This window comes from Macrotis lagotis, chromosome 1, assembly GCF_037893015.1.
Source record: "Macrotis lagotis isolate mMagLag1 chromosome 1, bilby.v1.9.chrom.fasta, whole genome shotgun sequence".
Lineage (NCBI taxonomy): Eukaryota > Metazoa > Chordata > Mammalia > Peramelemorphia > Peramelidae > Macrotis > Macrotis lagotis.
This window is the reverse complement of record NC_133658.1, coordinates 388,261,771-388,278,601: the sequence shown is the minus strand read 5'-3', so window position 1 is coordinate 388,278,601 and position 16,831 is coordinate 388,261,771. Positions and strand designations below refer to the sequence as shown.

Here is a 16,831-nt window from a genome sequence, read left to right as displayed (position 1 = left end):
ACTATGCCCAAAGGGCAACAAAAATGTACATACCCTTTGACCCAGCAATACTACTACTGGGTTTATACCCTGAAGAGATGGGGAAAAGGGTAAAAACATTACTTGTACAAAAATATTTATAGCAGTCCTGTTTGTGGTGGCAAAGAATTGGAAATGTCCTTCAATTGGGGAATGGCTTAGCAAACTGTGGTATATGTATGTCATGGAACACTATTGTTCTATTAGAAACCAGGAGGGTTGGGATTTCAGGGAAGCCTGGAGGGATTTGCATGAACTGATGCTGAGTGAAATGAGCAGAACCAGAAAAACACTGTACACCCTAATGGCAACATAGGAGTGATGTTCAGCCTTGAAGGACTTGCTCATTCCATCAGTGCAACAATTGGGAACAATTTTGGGCTGTCTGCAAAGGAGAGTACCATCTGTATCCAGATAAGGAGCTGTGGAATTTGAACAAAGTGCAAGGACTATTCCCTTTAATTTAGAAAAAAAATGTCTTATTGATGTCTTATTGTCTGATCTTGTTACCTCTTAGACTTCTCTTCTCTAAGGATATGATTTCTCTCTCATCACACTCAATTTGGATCAAGGTACAACATGGAAACAAAGTAAAGACTGACAAGAATGCTTTCCGTGGGGGGTGGGGTGGGGGGAGAGAAGCAAGATTGGGGGGGAAATTGTAAAACTCAAATAATATCTTTAATAAAAATAAATTAAAAAAAAAAGACCTTACAAACTTTATGAAATCGAACAGATGTAGAAACATTCTCTAGTTGAAAGACTTGAATTCCATAGAGGGTTAATTAGGTGCATAGTAGAACTGGTATTCAAATCTAGGCCTTTTGCCTCCAAATCCAGTCTGCAATATACCATATTGTCAGAAACCTTGAGATAACTATTTGTGATCAGATCATTATTTGATGACTTAGCACAACACTCCCTCACTCCAATTCACTTGCTTGTCATAGCATCACCTCCCCGATGTCATAGTCTTCTTTGGGGAATGAAGGACGAGATCATTATTCAAGCTGTAAATTATTCAGTTTTATAGATTCTCTTGTTGCCTTTTTTCTGGACTTTAAAAAGATGTTAATCTGGAATACCAAAAATAATAGTTCAAATTTATGTAATGCTTTGCAGGTTACAAAGTGCTTTCCTTGGAATGAGTCTAAGTGAAAGATAACCCTTTATATGATTTGGATTTATCAACTATAAAATTTGTGGTCTGGACTAGATTGGTAGTGTCTAATTCAAATGGAAACAGGGGCCACTAAATTGTACATACGAATCCTCGCAGGAGTCATATTGACTTAGAAAAACACATATTAGCACTATCTAAGTTTTATTACATTCTTAAAAGTATTTCCCAGTGACATTTTACTTTGGTTTGAGCTGCTCCTGGGAGTCTTGTGGGTTACATTGGGCTTCCTGGATAGTCTGTGTTTGACATCTCTCTAGACTAGGTAATCTAGATTTCATCTAGGATTAAATCCTATTAAATAAAAAATACCTAGGAAAAGTTTGATTTTGCTCATTTTACAGATGAATACACTGAGTCTGAGAGGTTTTAAGTAGGTAATATGGCAATACTTCAAAGGATAATAGATCTTGTCAATGTGGGTATAGTCTTACTATATTACATTACTGTCATTTGCAAACCAATTGAATCTTTTCGTCTTAGGTGATTTTTATCCATGCTGTTCCATAAATCTTCCACTGCACCACTTAGCTGTCCTAATAATATTACAATTGCCTCTTATAATGAACTCTTTGATTCTTCGTTCTCTTGACTAATTCAGCCTCAATAGAGCTGCCATAATATGCCTAAAGAATAGTTCTGATCATCTTATCCTCGTGATTATACATTATTTCTTTTCACATATTTTTTGTTTCCACCAAATAGACATCCTTACTGCTCTTGATACTCAACTCTCCATCTTTTGTTCCTGTGTGATTTCTCAGGCAGAACCTTAGGGCTTGGAATTTGCTTCCTTCTCACCCCTGCTTCTAACATGCAAAGCCTACTTTGAATTTCATCTTGAATATCACCTTTATAGTTACCTAACAATGCCGGACACATAATAGATGCTTAATACAGGTTTATTGATTGGTTAATTGATTGATTGCATGATGTATCCTTGGCCCTACCTTGAGTTCTATCTATATTCACAAAGGCAAGGCCTTTCCTGAGTGCCTTCCCAGACACCAGTGCATCTTCTTGGTCCTTGAATTTATTTTGGATATACTTAGATATACCTGTATATATTTACATGCATATATAATATATAACCAAATATGCTTCTGTGTATATGTTGTGTCTCCTGTAGAGCTCCTTGAAATCAAGGATAGCTTTAATTTGGTCTTTATAACACTAGCACCTTGAACAGGACCCAATACTAGAAGGTGCTTAATAAATTCTTGCTGATTGATTCATTGATTCACTGCTAAGTTTGCTTTGTTGTGTAGTGAGAGATGCTCATAGTATTACCTTAACAAGTCTATATATTATAATTTAAGGTGAGATTAGAGTAGAAATTATTGCATTCCTGTGATCTATAATGATGATGTTTGTCCTTCATTCTTGAAGAAGACCATGACATCAAGGAAATGATACCATGACAAGCAGATGAATTGGATTTGGGTGAAGGGGTAATATGCTAAGTCCCCTGCCTCACTGTCTCCTCCAGAGCCATCGGAGTCTGGTGGCCAGATATGAATCAGGATGACTGGGGTTGACTGGAGATGATTTGAGATGCAAGTCACTTGCCCAAGGTCACACAGTAAGTGTCAAGTGTTTTGGTCAAGATTCAAACTCCCATCTTCCTGACTCCAAGTCCAGTGCTCTATCCACAGCACCACCTAGCTGACTTTCCTGTGATGTATAAAGTTGCTCAGGAATAGACCTGATGACATATCCCTGGATCTACCTTGATATTCATCCATATTTGCCAAAAGAATGTTTTTGAAATAATGAGTATTTAATGTGCTGTGACTAGAGTCTCAGTTTATCACAAGATTTTATAATCTTCTGTGTTGATACATGATAAAAATCTCCCCACCTTACCACTGTAACTTTCCAACAAAGCATGCAGACATGATACTTCCTTTTCAATCAGTCAGAAAGAAGATTAAAGAACAATGAGTTGCTATTTTGCCATTGAGTACCCTGGTTTTGCAAGGATGATGTATTTGGATGACTTGGAATCCTTATTTAAAATTGATATGGTTCAAAGCAATACCTTTAAACTTCAGAACAGAATTATAAGAAAAGTTCGTCCTCATTTCAGAGAAAAGATAAATGAAAGACAATGAGCCTTTGGGAAAAGCAGGTGTATTTAAAAATGAGATTCATTTATTTAAACTTTAAGCAAACTCTAAACTTTAGAGAGTGAATATTTAAAAATTTGCTAGTTAATCTAGTCAAGTAATTTCCCTCATCTAGGTGACAGAGAAAGTCACTTCCTAATTTTTCTCCTTGACTTAAAGATTCCTGAAAAGATATTCTTCCTTCTTTAGGACATTTAAATTAGTGTTTGTATAGGCACATGAATTATGTGCCTGTGTATATAACTTGAATCAAATCAAATTGAATGGCATCCTTGGTTTAAAATAGTTTAGCTTTCTTTTAAATGATTATATTTCTCTATTTTTTCTCTTGTCTCTTCTATCCCTTGGTCCCTCCTATGTATACCATCCCCCCTAGCAGCACCGACCATATGATAGATATGAGTGTTTGGATTAAAGTCAGGAAGACTGGATTTTGAATCCTGCCTCAGATATTAATTAATTGTATGACTTTGGGTAAATTATTTAACAGTCTTTGTTTTTTTCATTTATATAATGGGGATTTTAATAGTTCTTATCTCTCACATCTAAGTAGTATCAAATGAATTGGCATATAGAGGTCTTTGTATGCCTCAAAGAATTATATGAGTAATAATATTGTTGTTGTTGTTCTTATTATGACAACAGAGGACAAGACCAGAGAGGAAGGGAGAAAGAGCCCTTATCTTTTAGATTTCACTGTGTACAGCTGTAACTAGCAAGTCTGAGGTCTGAGGCAAGTGCACCAAAACATACAAATATGAACAATATCAAAGATGCCTCACATCATTTTTAAGTGATTAAGATAAACTATTAGGCTAAATTCAGTCAAGTCTGTGTGTATATATGTGTGTTGGGAAATATTTCAGTTCTCAGACACGAATTTCCATAAGGGGAAAGATTCCAGGATGTTATCTAGCTGAAAGGATAAAGAGAGTTGGCAATCCACAAAACCTCTACAAGGGGAGTAAGTAGAGTAGGGCCAGATGGGAAGGATTTCACTTAGCATATAGCCATAATGCTGATGGACCAGAAGAGGCAATGAAAAGTATTAGGTGATTGTTCCCTATTTTAACAAATTATTCTTATTATCAATTCAATGTTATACTCATTTGGTTTTATCTGTTGAAATCCTCTCATTTTTGGTATCTTAGTTCAAAGTCTAGTTTGTATAATTTAATTATAATTTAGCCATTCAGGGAGGTAGGTATCTCCCTGATGTTTCTGAGCCCTTTGATTTTACCAAACAAGACAGAAATTCCAAGGAAGTTGGAGATCTTGGTTCTATTCTGTATGACCTTCAGCAAGTCACTTTCTCTTTCTAAGGTTTTGTTTTCTTCTGTAAAAGAAAGAATTGGAGAATAATCTGATTTTTAAGGTCTCATCCAGTTCTAAATCTATGATCTGTGACTTTGATAGTATCCTAGAAGGATCGACAAACCTTTATTGAGGCAGAATTAGAGTGAAGGTGACAGGAAAAATCAGTTGAAGATTCACCGTGGGTTCTCAGAGAAAATCTTGTTAGTGACCAGTCTTTGATTCTAAGAGTACATTCTTGGGGAAGAACATATTGTTTCTACAAACTATGTATCCACAATTAATAAAATAGAATTAATTTCTTATGAAATGATTTCTGAGCAAACTCAACCAATGTAAGGATAATTCACAAGTTAAATTCTTTTCAAGGTGTGATGAGACCACTCTCTTATACAAAATACTTCAGTGGTCTACATTGCCTCTGGAATAAATTATTGATTACTCAGATGACTATTTAAGACTTGTCACTGTATACAATTTGTAATTCTGGATTTCTATTACATTCTTGCCCTAAATAGACTCCAAATTTAATGTGCCATTTCTTGTTTCAGTACATATGCACAGGTTATTTCCAGTCCTTGGAATGCATGCCTCCCCTTATTTCCCCTATTCAGAATTCTTCCTTTCCTTTAAAGACTCAGAACATGTGCCAGATCCTTAAAGAAGTCTTTACTGATCGCTTTAGCTCAAAGTTTTCTCTTCTTATCTGATCTACTCATATTATATACTACTCATATTATGATTATCTATATTTAAAAAAAATTACTAAGTAGAATACAAGCTCTTTGAGGAAAGGGATTATGTCTTTTATCTTTATATCCCTGGCTACAAGCATGGTATCTTGAACTATCTGGTTCTAAGTAAATTCTTGCTTCTTGAATTGAACTCTCTGCCTCATCCTGAAGTAGAGATGGTCCTGAGACCTTGAACATTCCACTGGGGAACACAAGCTCTGGTCAATCTTACTGAGCTGAAAAAGTTTCAGATACAGATTTGGTATATATAGGTGTGTCATATAAAGAGCATCCTAAATTTGGAGGGAGTCATCATTGAGTTTTTTTAAAGGAAAATGAACCTTTTAACCACAGGAACTCTTAGAGACCTACTGAGTTACAGGAGGGGCATGATAATAATAATAATAGTAAAAAATAAACAATAAAAGTTAGCATTTATATAATACTTTAAGTTATTTTTGCTTAACTTATATAAAATATTTTACAAATACTTTAAAAATATTTCATTTAATCCTTATAGCAATCCTAGGGGACAGGTATTATTATGATTGCCATTTTACAAACTGAGGCATCAAGGACTTAAGTGACTTGTCCAGGGTTACACAGATATTAAATATATGAGACTGGATCTGAACTCAAGACTTCCTGATTTTAAGATCAGTCCTTCGTTCAGGCTGACACCTACCACTGGAGGTAGAATACGCACTACCAAAATCATGAATGCTTGAAACAATACCTCAAATGTCTTCTAGTCTAACTCCTTTTTCCTAGCTAAAGTAATTGGGGATCAGAAAAATTAAGTCACTTCCTCAAGTTTCTGAGGTGGGAACATTTCACTGAATCCAAAGCTTTATCATACTATGTGGGTTTGATATGAGATCAGATGAATTAAATTGTTTGTATTATGTAATGAGAAGAGGCAGCTTCAGAGTCATGAATACCTGGTTCAAGTATCATCTCCATAAAAATTGGTTGGTGAATGTAGTCTGTTTAAGACTATGACAATATTTGTCCTTTGTTCCCAAAAAAACTCAGGGAAGTGATGCCCTGAAAAGTAAGTGAACTGGATTTGAGTGAGGGGTGATTTGCAAAGTCATCAGTCTCATTTTTCTCTTCTAGAGCCTTCTGGGTCCAATGGCTAGATATAAATCAGGATGACTGGAGATAACTCTGAACATGAACGAATCAGGGTTAAGTGACTTGCCCAAGGTCACACAGCTAATAAGTGTCAAGTGTCTGAGGCCAGATTTAAACTCAGGTCTTCCTAATTCCAGGGCCAATGTTCCATTCACTGTGCCACCTAGCTGCCCTCTAAGACTGTGGATTGCAGAAATCTGACTGATCTATATTGGTAGAGGGAACCTCTTCCTGTCCTGTTTCCTACCCTGACAACATCATAAATCTGTACAGAAGAAAAAAAACAAAGGTTTCTCTTTTTCACTAGAGAGGGTATTAATAGATTAGGAAGTGAGAGGATTGATCTTTTTACAATAACACTATGGTTTCAAGTATAAGCATAGTGCTCTGTACAAATTAGATACATAGTAAAAATTTTTTAAAAACTAAACACAGACCACATTTTCCCCTTTTTACCCAATAAGTTTTATATAAAATCTTATAAGGGTCTAAAATTACAATTTTAATAAGAAAGACAAAGTGAAGAAACTGAAAAGAGGTGATTAGATTGAATAAAATATCTTTATTTGCATTGAAAAACCATAAAAGAGATAATTTGAGTATAAATATGTAAATATATGTATATTTACATAGATATATGTGTACATAAAATAATACAGATATACTCACATATATATATGTATTTTTGTGCAATTATTATTAACTTTTATGAGTAGGCAGCTTATATCAGTATAATAGTACTTATTTCAAGGTATGGTACTAAATAGTACAAAATATTATGGTCTGGGATATAGGAAGACCAAAGGCTTATAGACTACTCAGAAATCTAATGTTATTATATCCTGAATAATTTCTTTCATAAGATAATCAGACCATACCAGACATGATAAGCATGGAATAATGTTGCCAAAAATCTACTAAGTTAGGAAATGATTTACTTACTCCCTGAAGACTAATTTCTTAACTAGCTAGAACAAAGAATAAAATCATCACAAGCAAGAAAAAAAAGGATATGATGGAGAAAAGACCTTGCATGCAATTATAACAACTTCTTTGAGCTAATTAAATTAGCTAATAGATAAAGGAACTGGCTTCAACTCCAATTATGAGCATTTCCCTCAGACCTTTAACTTATATAATTCAATCACCACATCGAGGAGGCCAAAAGAGTCCAGAAATCAGTTTAGCTAGCAAACATTATATCTCTTTGCAAACAGAGAGAAATGGTAGCCAAGGATAGACTAAGTTTTGAATAAAAACTCAATTTATGACCTCACAAAATAATGAAGGTGGTAGAAGAGAAAATGAATTTGCAAAAAGCAAAGCATAAAGACCGAAGTGCATTTATAGCTGAAATAAATTGGAAAAAAATGAAATAGATACATTTTTAAGGTATATGTTCATTATATTTGACCACAGTCTTTTAACCTCAGTTCTGTTTAGGAATGTTAAAGAGCGCCCTGAACTTTTTTTGAGTTGCTATATTTTCTAGAGACACTGGATCGAGTTTGCAGGTAGACCTGAATGTATCAAGGACAAAGTCCTTAATTTCCCTCCCCCCACCTCATACTCTGACCTAATTTGTTATTTGCATCCCAAACTGAACTCCCTGTGTGTCCTTGGGCATCAAATTGGGGTATACACTCAGCTGAGAAACTGTTTGTGCAATTGGGACTCTTGTAGAAAAGCGAATCATTCTATCCTCATAGCCTAGTAGTTCCTAAGGGAAGAGAATGCGACTTTTGTCATTATCTTGCTCCTTCCCTTTGGGAAAGTTTTTGTCCTTTTCCCATCTTTATTACATTTCCTCTCCCATGTTTCGTCCCTTTAGGTAAAATTTCTCATTCCTTTTCTTGTTGTCTTACTACCACAAATATGCAAATTTCTGGATGGATTTTGAACTCTTTGGGTTCCATATGTATGTTCATTTCTTTTGTGACAAATGTAGTTTTCACATAAGTTTCATAAAGTTGTGATTGTGTGCTGACAATTCATAATATATCATATTGAAGAAGGAGATGTAAATAAAACTCAAGGAAATTAAGTCATAAAATCATAAAGAAGAGTTTTATTCTTGAGGTATCATGATTTTGAAAATATTAAGGGAATCAATTTTCAATATATCTAAAAGAAAGTAGAAGACTGCAAATGATTAGAAAAAAACATAAAAAAGATTTATTTCTACAGAACTGTGAGCAAGAAGACATAAGCAACTATGGACTAGGATGTCTACCTTCTCCTCTGTTTGAATCTTTATGAAAACTGATCTATAAAAATGAGTAGGTTGGACTAGATGGCTTTTGTAACTTTAGAGCAATGATTCTATGATCTGCACAGGAACAAAAGGTATCTGATAAAAATATGATAAGAAACAAGAAGGCTTTTGCAGTTGTTTTCTAAGAGAGATCATATTTTCATAGTCAAACAAAAAATTGAAATGTGAAGAGAATAAAGTCTATGTTGTGGTTTACTAAGTGCTATTTATAAAAAAAAATAAACTTTAACTCAGTTAACTAAAATGCAGTCAAAATGTCTCCTATGAATGTGCTAAAATCACATATGATTTTTTGAAAAATGCAAGTACAAAAAATAGCTTTGTTCAATAAATCTTTGATTATCATGTCAAATGAGGCAGAAAAACCAAAACTATCATGGATGATACCTTGGAAGAGGGATTCCAAATCCTTCAGAGGTCTTTCTTTGGGGATGATATAGTGCTGAACCCATCAGTACTTGGAATAATAGCAGGCTACCTTATTTTGATCCTTGGCCATACAAAAGAGACAGGTTTAATGATTCATAAAGGAAAAACCAAATGAATGAAGAATAATTATTGTCCCAGGCTATAAAGCAGGTGGAAACTCAGTCCACTGAGTTAGTTTATCAGTGTATCTGACTTAGATAGTCATTAGATAAAAAATCATCTGAGCTTAAAATTGAATAGGAGGAAGAAAGCTGGCTGGACTGCCTTTGAGAAATTAATCATCATTTTCAACAATTCCTAGTTGTCACCTGACACAGAAATTTGCCTTTGGGTCACTGAATATTGCTGAATGAATCTGTGAATCATGTAACATCATAATTTCCAAAGAACCAAAACCATGGATAACCAAAAAGACAACATGTATGATATCATCTAGGAAATATATGATCAGAAAAGATGATGCCTCAGTCAATCAAATAACAAATCCCAGAAGCCTACATATTGACTTAGAAAATCACAAATTAACATTATCTATGTTGTATTTTATTTGGACTTTGAGTTTGATACCTCTGGCCTCAGTCATATATTAAGAGCACGGGATGAACAGACTGAATATTCCAAAAGATCTAGAAAATTGCCTAAGACATAAACAGTGATATAAAATGAGAAGCATGATACACAGTTATCTAAACAATGTTTTGTACAGACTAGGTGCTAAAGATCTATCTGTTGAAATGGAGGTAGTAAAGAGATCATAAATCCAATGAAGCATTAAATTATAACACTCCAATCCTTTAGCATTTATGGGTTTTTGATTTTTAAATGTATTTCAGAGATGTAGTAATGATACTTGGAAAGAGTACTGGGCTATGAATTCAAACATTTAATTTTGAATTTCAAGTCTGGGTAAGTTGCTTGATCTGTCTGAGCCTCAGTTTCCTTATCTGTCAAAAGTATATTCCAGCTGCTAGTAAAACCTGTCTCACTAGGTTTATTATGAGGAAAATACTTTGTAAGCTTGAACTCAAATGTGAATTACTGTTGATCTCTATTTGACAGATGAGGAAACTGGAGGCAGGTAAATTAAATAACCTGCCTGGGGTCACAAGGTTAGCTAGTGACAACTGGGATGACAACACAGATCTTTTGATTTCTTATTCAAAATTCTTTTCACAACATAACATGTTAAAAAAATTATAAAACTGCCTGAGTATCAGTCTTTTTCAATGTTAAATTCCCTTCCATGTGGTAGAAATAGGTGCTCTGAACCACAAATGTCTATCAAGTAATTTAAGAAAATATTTCAACTCAGTAGTTACAAGGACAAACAAGGGACAGTGGCAAACGTGCAGGGTTGTTGGTTACTTACATATAACCTTTGAATTTACTGAGGTTATTGTTGGGCTTCTCACACACAATCTTGTTCTGAAAGACTTCTGGTTCAAACTCCTGTAAGAAAGATTATACCATGAGTTTATCTCATTGGGTGGAACCAGTTTTTAATAGGATCATCAGACAAGCTAATCACCATAAGAACCATTCCAAATTAGTGGCCCAGCAAGGGGTAATCCCTTCTTTGCCATCATCTGAGAGTTGTAATACAGTGGAAGAAAAAATTAAATCCTCATTATGGGAGAGAAAAGAGACTAAAATAACCTATGTGTACTTGAAAGGACAGTAAAATATACAATAGGGATTGTCTAGCCTGACACCTACCATACTGCCTACTGGAGTTTAGATCTTTTTAGATTCCCTCCCCCATTTTTAAAAGTTATTATAGTATAATAGGGAATATAAAAATATAAAGGAAACTGTGCAAACTTTGCAAGAAAGAATCTGTGCCTAGGCAATGAGGGATGAAAAGATGTTTAAGAATGTCATAGTCTCTGCCTTCAAGGAGCCTGCATACTATGTAATGGGGATAAGGTATATATGTAACTAATATAAGTATGGACTGATAGGAGCAAAGGGAAAGTTGGCCTCCAGGAAAATCTAAGGGAGAGATTGCTACCCTGAGTTGGGGAGGGATTGGAGAAAGCTATATGAAAGAGGTAATATTTGGGTTGAGCCCTGAAGCACTAGAAGGATTCTGAGGAATGAAGATGAGATATACTTTATTTGGTCTCATGACTTGAATTAGAGAAAATATCCATGTTTGAGGATTTACAAAATTAGTACTTGGGAAACATGAACTTTATTACCATATAGAACAGCAAGCAGAAAAAAACAAAAACATACACACACATAATGACAATACAGCCAGAAAGAGTTTGGTCATATACAGGGTCAGGGTGACTCATGTACCCTGGCAAAAATCTCTGTGAAAGTATATACAGAGGATTCAGCAGGAAGTTTTATACCCTAAAGATGAACTAGGTTGAGAACAGATAATTGAATTCAGATATGGAAGGTGACATTTTGAACCACACCCAGGATGTGGTAGAGAAATGTTCTTAGTCACTTATTGATACCAGACTTGGGTAGAGAAGTTTCCTAATTGGGATCAGAAATTGGGGAGGGTCTGGATCTTTGATGGAGAACCCAGAAATGAATGTGGACTAGAGTTTCATCCAATCAGGAGCCAAAATCATTTAAGTGTTTGGCACAGGGTCAGAAGAAGTCATGACAGTAGACAGGACAGGACGATTCAGGCTGTCATTGCTTAGTGTTTATTGTCATGAGGATTTACTTAACCTAAGTGACTCCAGATAGGAATTCTATCACTTAGTTCCAACATCAAACAATAATTTCAAAATTCCTAATTTTCATAAGAAGAGAGTATATGAATTCCAACGAGGCTTGTGGAAATGGACTGAGATTAGAAATGACACTGAGTTGGTGAAACATTTATAAACAGTTTGACTGGAATGGAGCCTGGAATGGAGGGAATCAGGTGAAATAATAATGGAAAAATAAGCTGAAGCTATACTGTGTAGGAAGGACCTTAAGAGCTGGTGATGAGTTTGCATTTTTATCACAGAGATAATAGGGAGTCATTGAAGTTTTTATTGTGGGGATAAAATAAGATGATGGAATTTGAAAGCACTTTGAAAAGCTGTTTGCCTATATGAGGTGATGGTAGTGGTGTTTTATGCATGGTGCCATCAGACATGTGGAAAAAAAAGCTAGCATTTATATTGAACTTTAAGGTTCGCAAAGTGCTTCATAAATATTATCTCCTTTCTTCACAGCAACTCTGAATTTAGGTGCTGCTATTATTTCCATTTTGCAGATGAAAACATTGAAGCATAGAGAGGTGAAGTGATTTGGTAGCATCAAACAGCTAGTTAAGTATATGAGGCAAGATTTGAATTCAGGTCATCTTGGCTCCGGGTCATTTGGTGGTTCAGTGGGTAGAGTGCTGGGCCTGGACTCATGAAGACTCATTTTTATAAGTTCAAATCTGGCATCAGACTCTTACTAGTTATGTGACTCAAATGTGAATGTTACTTGAGTAAAGAAACCTAATGAGACCTTGGGAATGATGCTCTTCCTTAACCCTATTTGCCTCAGTTTCCTATTTGCCTCAGTTTCCTCATCTGTAAAATGAGCTGGAGAAGGAAATGATAAGGTACTTGAATTACTTTGCTAAAAAAAAGCAAACTAGGGGTGGCTAGTGAATAAAGCACTGGCCCTGGAGTCAGGAGTACCTGGGTTCAAATCTGGTCTCAGACACTTAATAATTACCTAGTTGTGTGGCCTTGGGCAAGCCACTTAACCCCATTTGCCTTGCAAAAACCTAAAAAAAAAAAAGCAAACCAAAACAAACTTTTAAATCGGGTGAACAATACCTTGATTCCAGCTATAATACTCTAATTCACTTTATCCTCTGAGCTTCTAAATGAGGTTGAAATGGAATTGAAATATACTGAAATAGAACTGAAATAGATTGAAATATAAACTCTGAAATATTTTATAAGGGGGATCATTCTGGGGAGCCTCTTGCAATCCCCCTTATAAGTATGTGGCATGAAGGATAAATGTATCATTAATTTCATAGAAATAAAGGGCAAATATATATTAACGAAGGCAGCTTTTGTTTCCTCATTTCTAAAATGAGGATATTTAAACTTGTTCAATTTGGCTCATACAAATGAGATAATAGGTATAAGTTGTACGATGATCAAAGATTAGAGCTGGAAGCAATTTTAGAAGGTTTCTAGTCCAACTTCCTTATCTTAAAGATGAAGAAAATGAGGTCTGAAGAAGTGGTCTCTTATGTGACTATTCAAGGTCATATTGCATCATATGACGCAGTAAGAATTGGAACTCATCTCCTTCCACCATCTGTGAGGAGGCTTTGTAAATGGTAAAGCACAATTCAACTGTAAGTTATTTGACTAACCATAATTAGACTGTGATCTCTTTGTGGGCAGGTACTATTTTTTACTTTTCCTTGAATCTCCAGGATTTAATATGGTGACTGGCACAGAAAAGGTTCTTAATGGATGCTTTTGGACTGACCATTACCATTCAAAAAGCAAAGGATTTTAACTTAAAAAACAAATTATAAATGTGTTGACCAAAAGACTTGTAGCAATGATGTTTTAGATCAGGCACCAACATTTCTAGGGTATTCACAATAATACTCAGGACAGAGAAGAAACAATTGAGTTTAGCACCTAGTTAGTAAGATTAAAGCATGCCAGGCTTCCTCTCCCCCAGTAGGTACATCCCAAAGGAGTTGCTTTCCCATCTCCCATAGATAGCAGCCTCATAGTTGCCATCTCTATCTCACTGGGCTGTATTTCCTTTCTAGAATTTTGTGTTGTCTCCCCAGTCCTCATAAATTTGTCTTTAAAAGTTGAGTTGAGGGCGTATTTTTGTCCCATTCTTTGGCACCAAAACTGAGTAGATACATTTCTCCCCCTGAAATAAATCACTCATCAACTAGCTCCTAAAAACAACACCATTTCTCCCTCTTGTATTAATTCTTTTAGGGACAAGAAATTGTTGAGTTCCAAACTGGTGATAAATAATGCTGTAATTTGTCATTCCTTTTCTTGCCACTGGTGAGGACACATGCTTCACCTGCTTTTTACCACTTGCCTCACTGTTGAATTTTGAAATTTAAACTTACCCTCAAATGTGAATGTTACTTGAGTAATGGAACCCAATGAGACCTTGGGAATGATGCTCTTCCTTAATAAATCTGTATCTTTAATTTTAACCTCTGGGCATCATAGAACATTAGGGATAGAAGGGATCTTAGAATTTGATTTTCTGGTGAGGACACTGAAATGATTTAGTGAAGGTTACCCAGGACTCTGTGGCAAGGTTAACAGCTCAGACCACTTATGCTTTTTCCCCTCTACCACAGGATGGTAGACCAATGAAGGGCAAAACTGTGTAGGACCAGCCTCCCTCCTCCCTTCCTCCCTTTTTACTTGGTGCTGGAAGTAATAAGAAACCAATGGGTATTGAGTCATCAAACAAGAGCATGAAGCAGTCAGACCTATGCTTAGAAAAATCATCACTGAAATCAATCAGATGACAAATGATAAAGGGTTGAATGAGGGTGGTGGCTTCCTTTAAATTAATGTTCTTTAAAAAAAATCATGTTTACTTCCCAGTGAATCCTTATTTTTTTTTTTTTATCCTCATACTTGACATAGAAACTTCCATTGGGGAAAAAAAGAATTACAATTAAGCAAAACAAATCATCAACAAATTGCAAATCTGACATTATATATCTTATTCTGTTTCTAGAATACACCTTTTTTTTTTTTGCTAAGAGGGAGAAGGCATGCTTTGTCATCAGTTCTCTTAAGTCACAATTGCTTACTGTTGAATTTGGTTGTTCTTGCCTTTATAACATAGCCTTTCTCCAATCACATGACCACCACCCTCATTCAACCTTTCCATCATTTCTCTTCTGGACAATTGCAATCATCTTCTAATGAAACTCTCTTCCTCAAGGCTTTCCTGCTTCTGCTCCACTGTCCATATAATTGTTAAAGCAATTTTTCTAAAACCTAAGTTTATATCATGTGCACACTCAATGCTCATTGTTTGCCTCCTGGTTCATATATAACCTGCTCTATTTTGCATAAATAACTGTTCTTTACCTGACTGCTGCCTCCCTTTCCAGGGTTCCTACACTTTACTTCCTTTTATGTACTGTGATCAACTAGACAGATCTATTTCTTTTTCTGAAACATATCATTCTCTTTCCTATCCCTGATTGCTCCCATTCCTGGAATGTTCTGATCCCTTCAATGTGACCTCCTGGTTTTCCTTGCTGCTTTCAATTTTAATATTCTGTAGGAAGTCTTTTCTGGTCCTTCTCTAGGATTACATTTTATCTACTATTTATATGATGACTGGCTGGCCAATTTACACGTACACTTTGCAAATATATTAAACATATTAAAATGTTCTTCTCAGTGTCTAGAAATATTAAGAAATACTATTTCTCTGACCTAAAACTTTTGCCCTTTGGGAATGTGAGAACAAAATCTTAAGACTTTCTTTTGAAATGGAGTATGTATGATAATATAACTTAGCTTGATGGTTTCAGTGACTAGTACTATGACCCACCTAATGACTATATTTTCTCTTTTGAAATGCAAGATTAAGATATTAATCTAGGGGGTGGCTAGGTGACATAGTGGATAAAGCACCAGCCCTGGAGTCAGGAGGACCTGGGTTCAAATCCGGTCTCAGACACTTAATTACCTAGCAGTATGGCTTTGGGCAAGCCACTTAACCCCATTTGCCTTGCAAAAAAAAACCCCTAAAAAAAAGATATTAATCTAGGAGGGGGAAGTGGAAGACCTTTCATAAGCATATCAGGAGAGAATGGTGAAATGTAGATATACTCAAATAGATAGGTGATAACATTGCTATGTAAATTCCTTCAATGATGCAGATAGTAAACCATCATGGCTGCTAATCTAGTCCAGTTATCATCCAACACCTCCTACAGTCATCTAGGGGACTACCCAACATGTTGGAAACTTTTCTTACTTTCTCTTGATATATCAAGGATGCCAAAAAACCACATAAGCTGTCCATGGGTGATTTTTAACTCTTGCCATATGGTCAGTTCATCTTCTTTTTTCACTCATAAATTTGATCACATTCTCTATTCTGATTCTTTGTAATTTCTTGCTTGTGATGTGGGATTCTACTCACACCTGTCATGTTCTTCTACGTGAAGAAAACTATGTTGCAAAATGTGGCTTAGGTTAGAGAAATGGAAGAAGTCAAGGAATTGTAGATTATTTTGAAGTGTCATGCCTATGAAGCATGAGTACTTTAGTAGAGTCAAATGGGACATGATGAGTATCTGTTGCTCATTAAACAACAACAAAAATTCCAATCATAATGACTCTATTATTAGACAGGAAATGATGTTTATTGATTTATGATAGTCATATCATACATGTATACATATATACATAATATTGAAAGAGATATATACTAAAGAACAAATAGCACTTAGAAAGCTGGAATTGAGAAAAATAATTATATTGGATCAAGTAAACACCAAGGATATTGTTACCAATTTTCTAAAAAAGTAATTGAGTAGACATCAATGACCATGAACTTATAATGTCTACTACTTAATTTTTAGAAACATCTTTATGAAGGTGATCTTCATATATATACC

The 16,831-nt window shown here is 35.2% G+C and overlaps 1 protein-coding gene across 1 annotated transcript in view; it reads right to left on the bottom strand.

Moving 5' to 3' along the window:
• LOC141502212 (phospholipid-transporting ATPase VB-like) overlaps nucleotides 1–16,233 on the bottom strand; it is a 102,285-nt gene extending 86,052 nt beyond the window's left edge. The window contains 2 exon segments of the mRNA XM_074206868.1: nucleotides 10,586–10,665; nucleotides 16,186–16,233. Coding sequence (XP_074062969.1) covers nucleotides 10,586–10,665; nucleotides 16,186–16,233 — 128 coding nt within the window.
• Nucleotides 16,234–16,831: the final 598 nt, after the last annotated feature.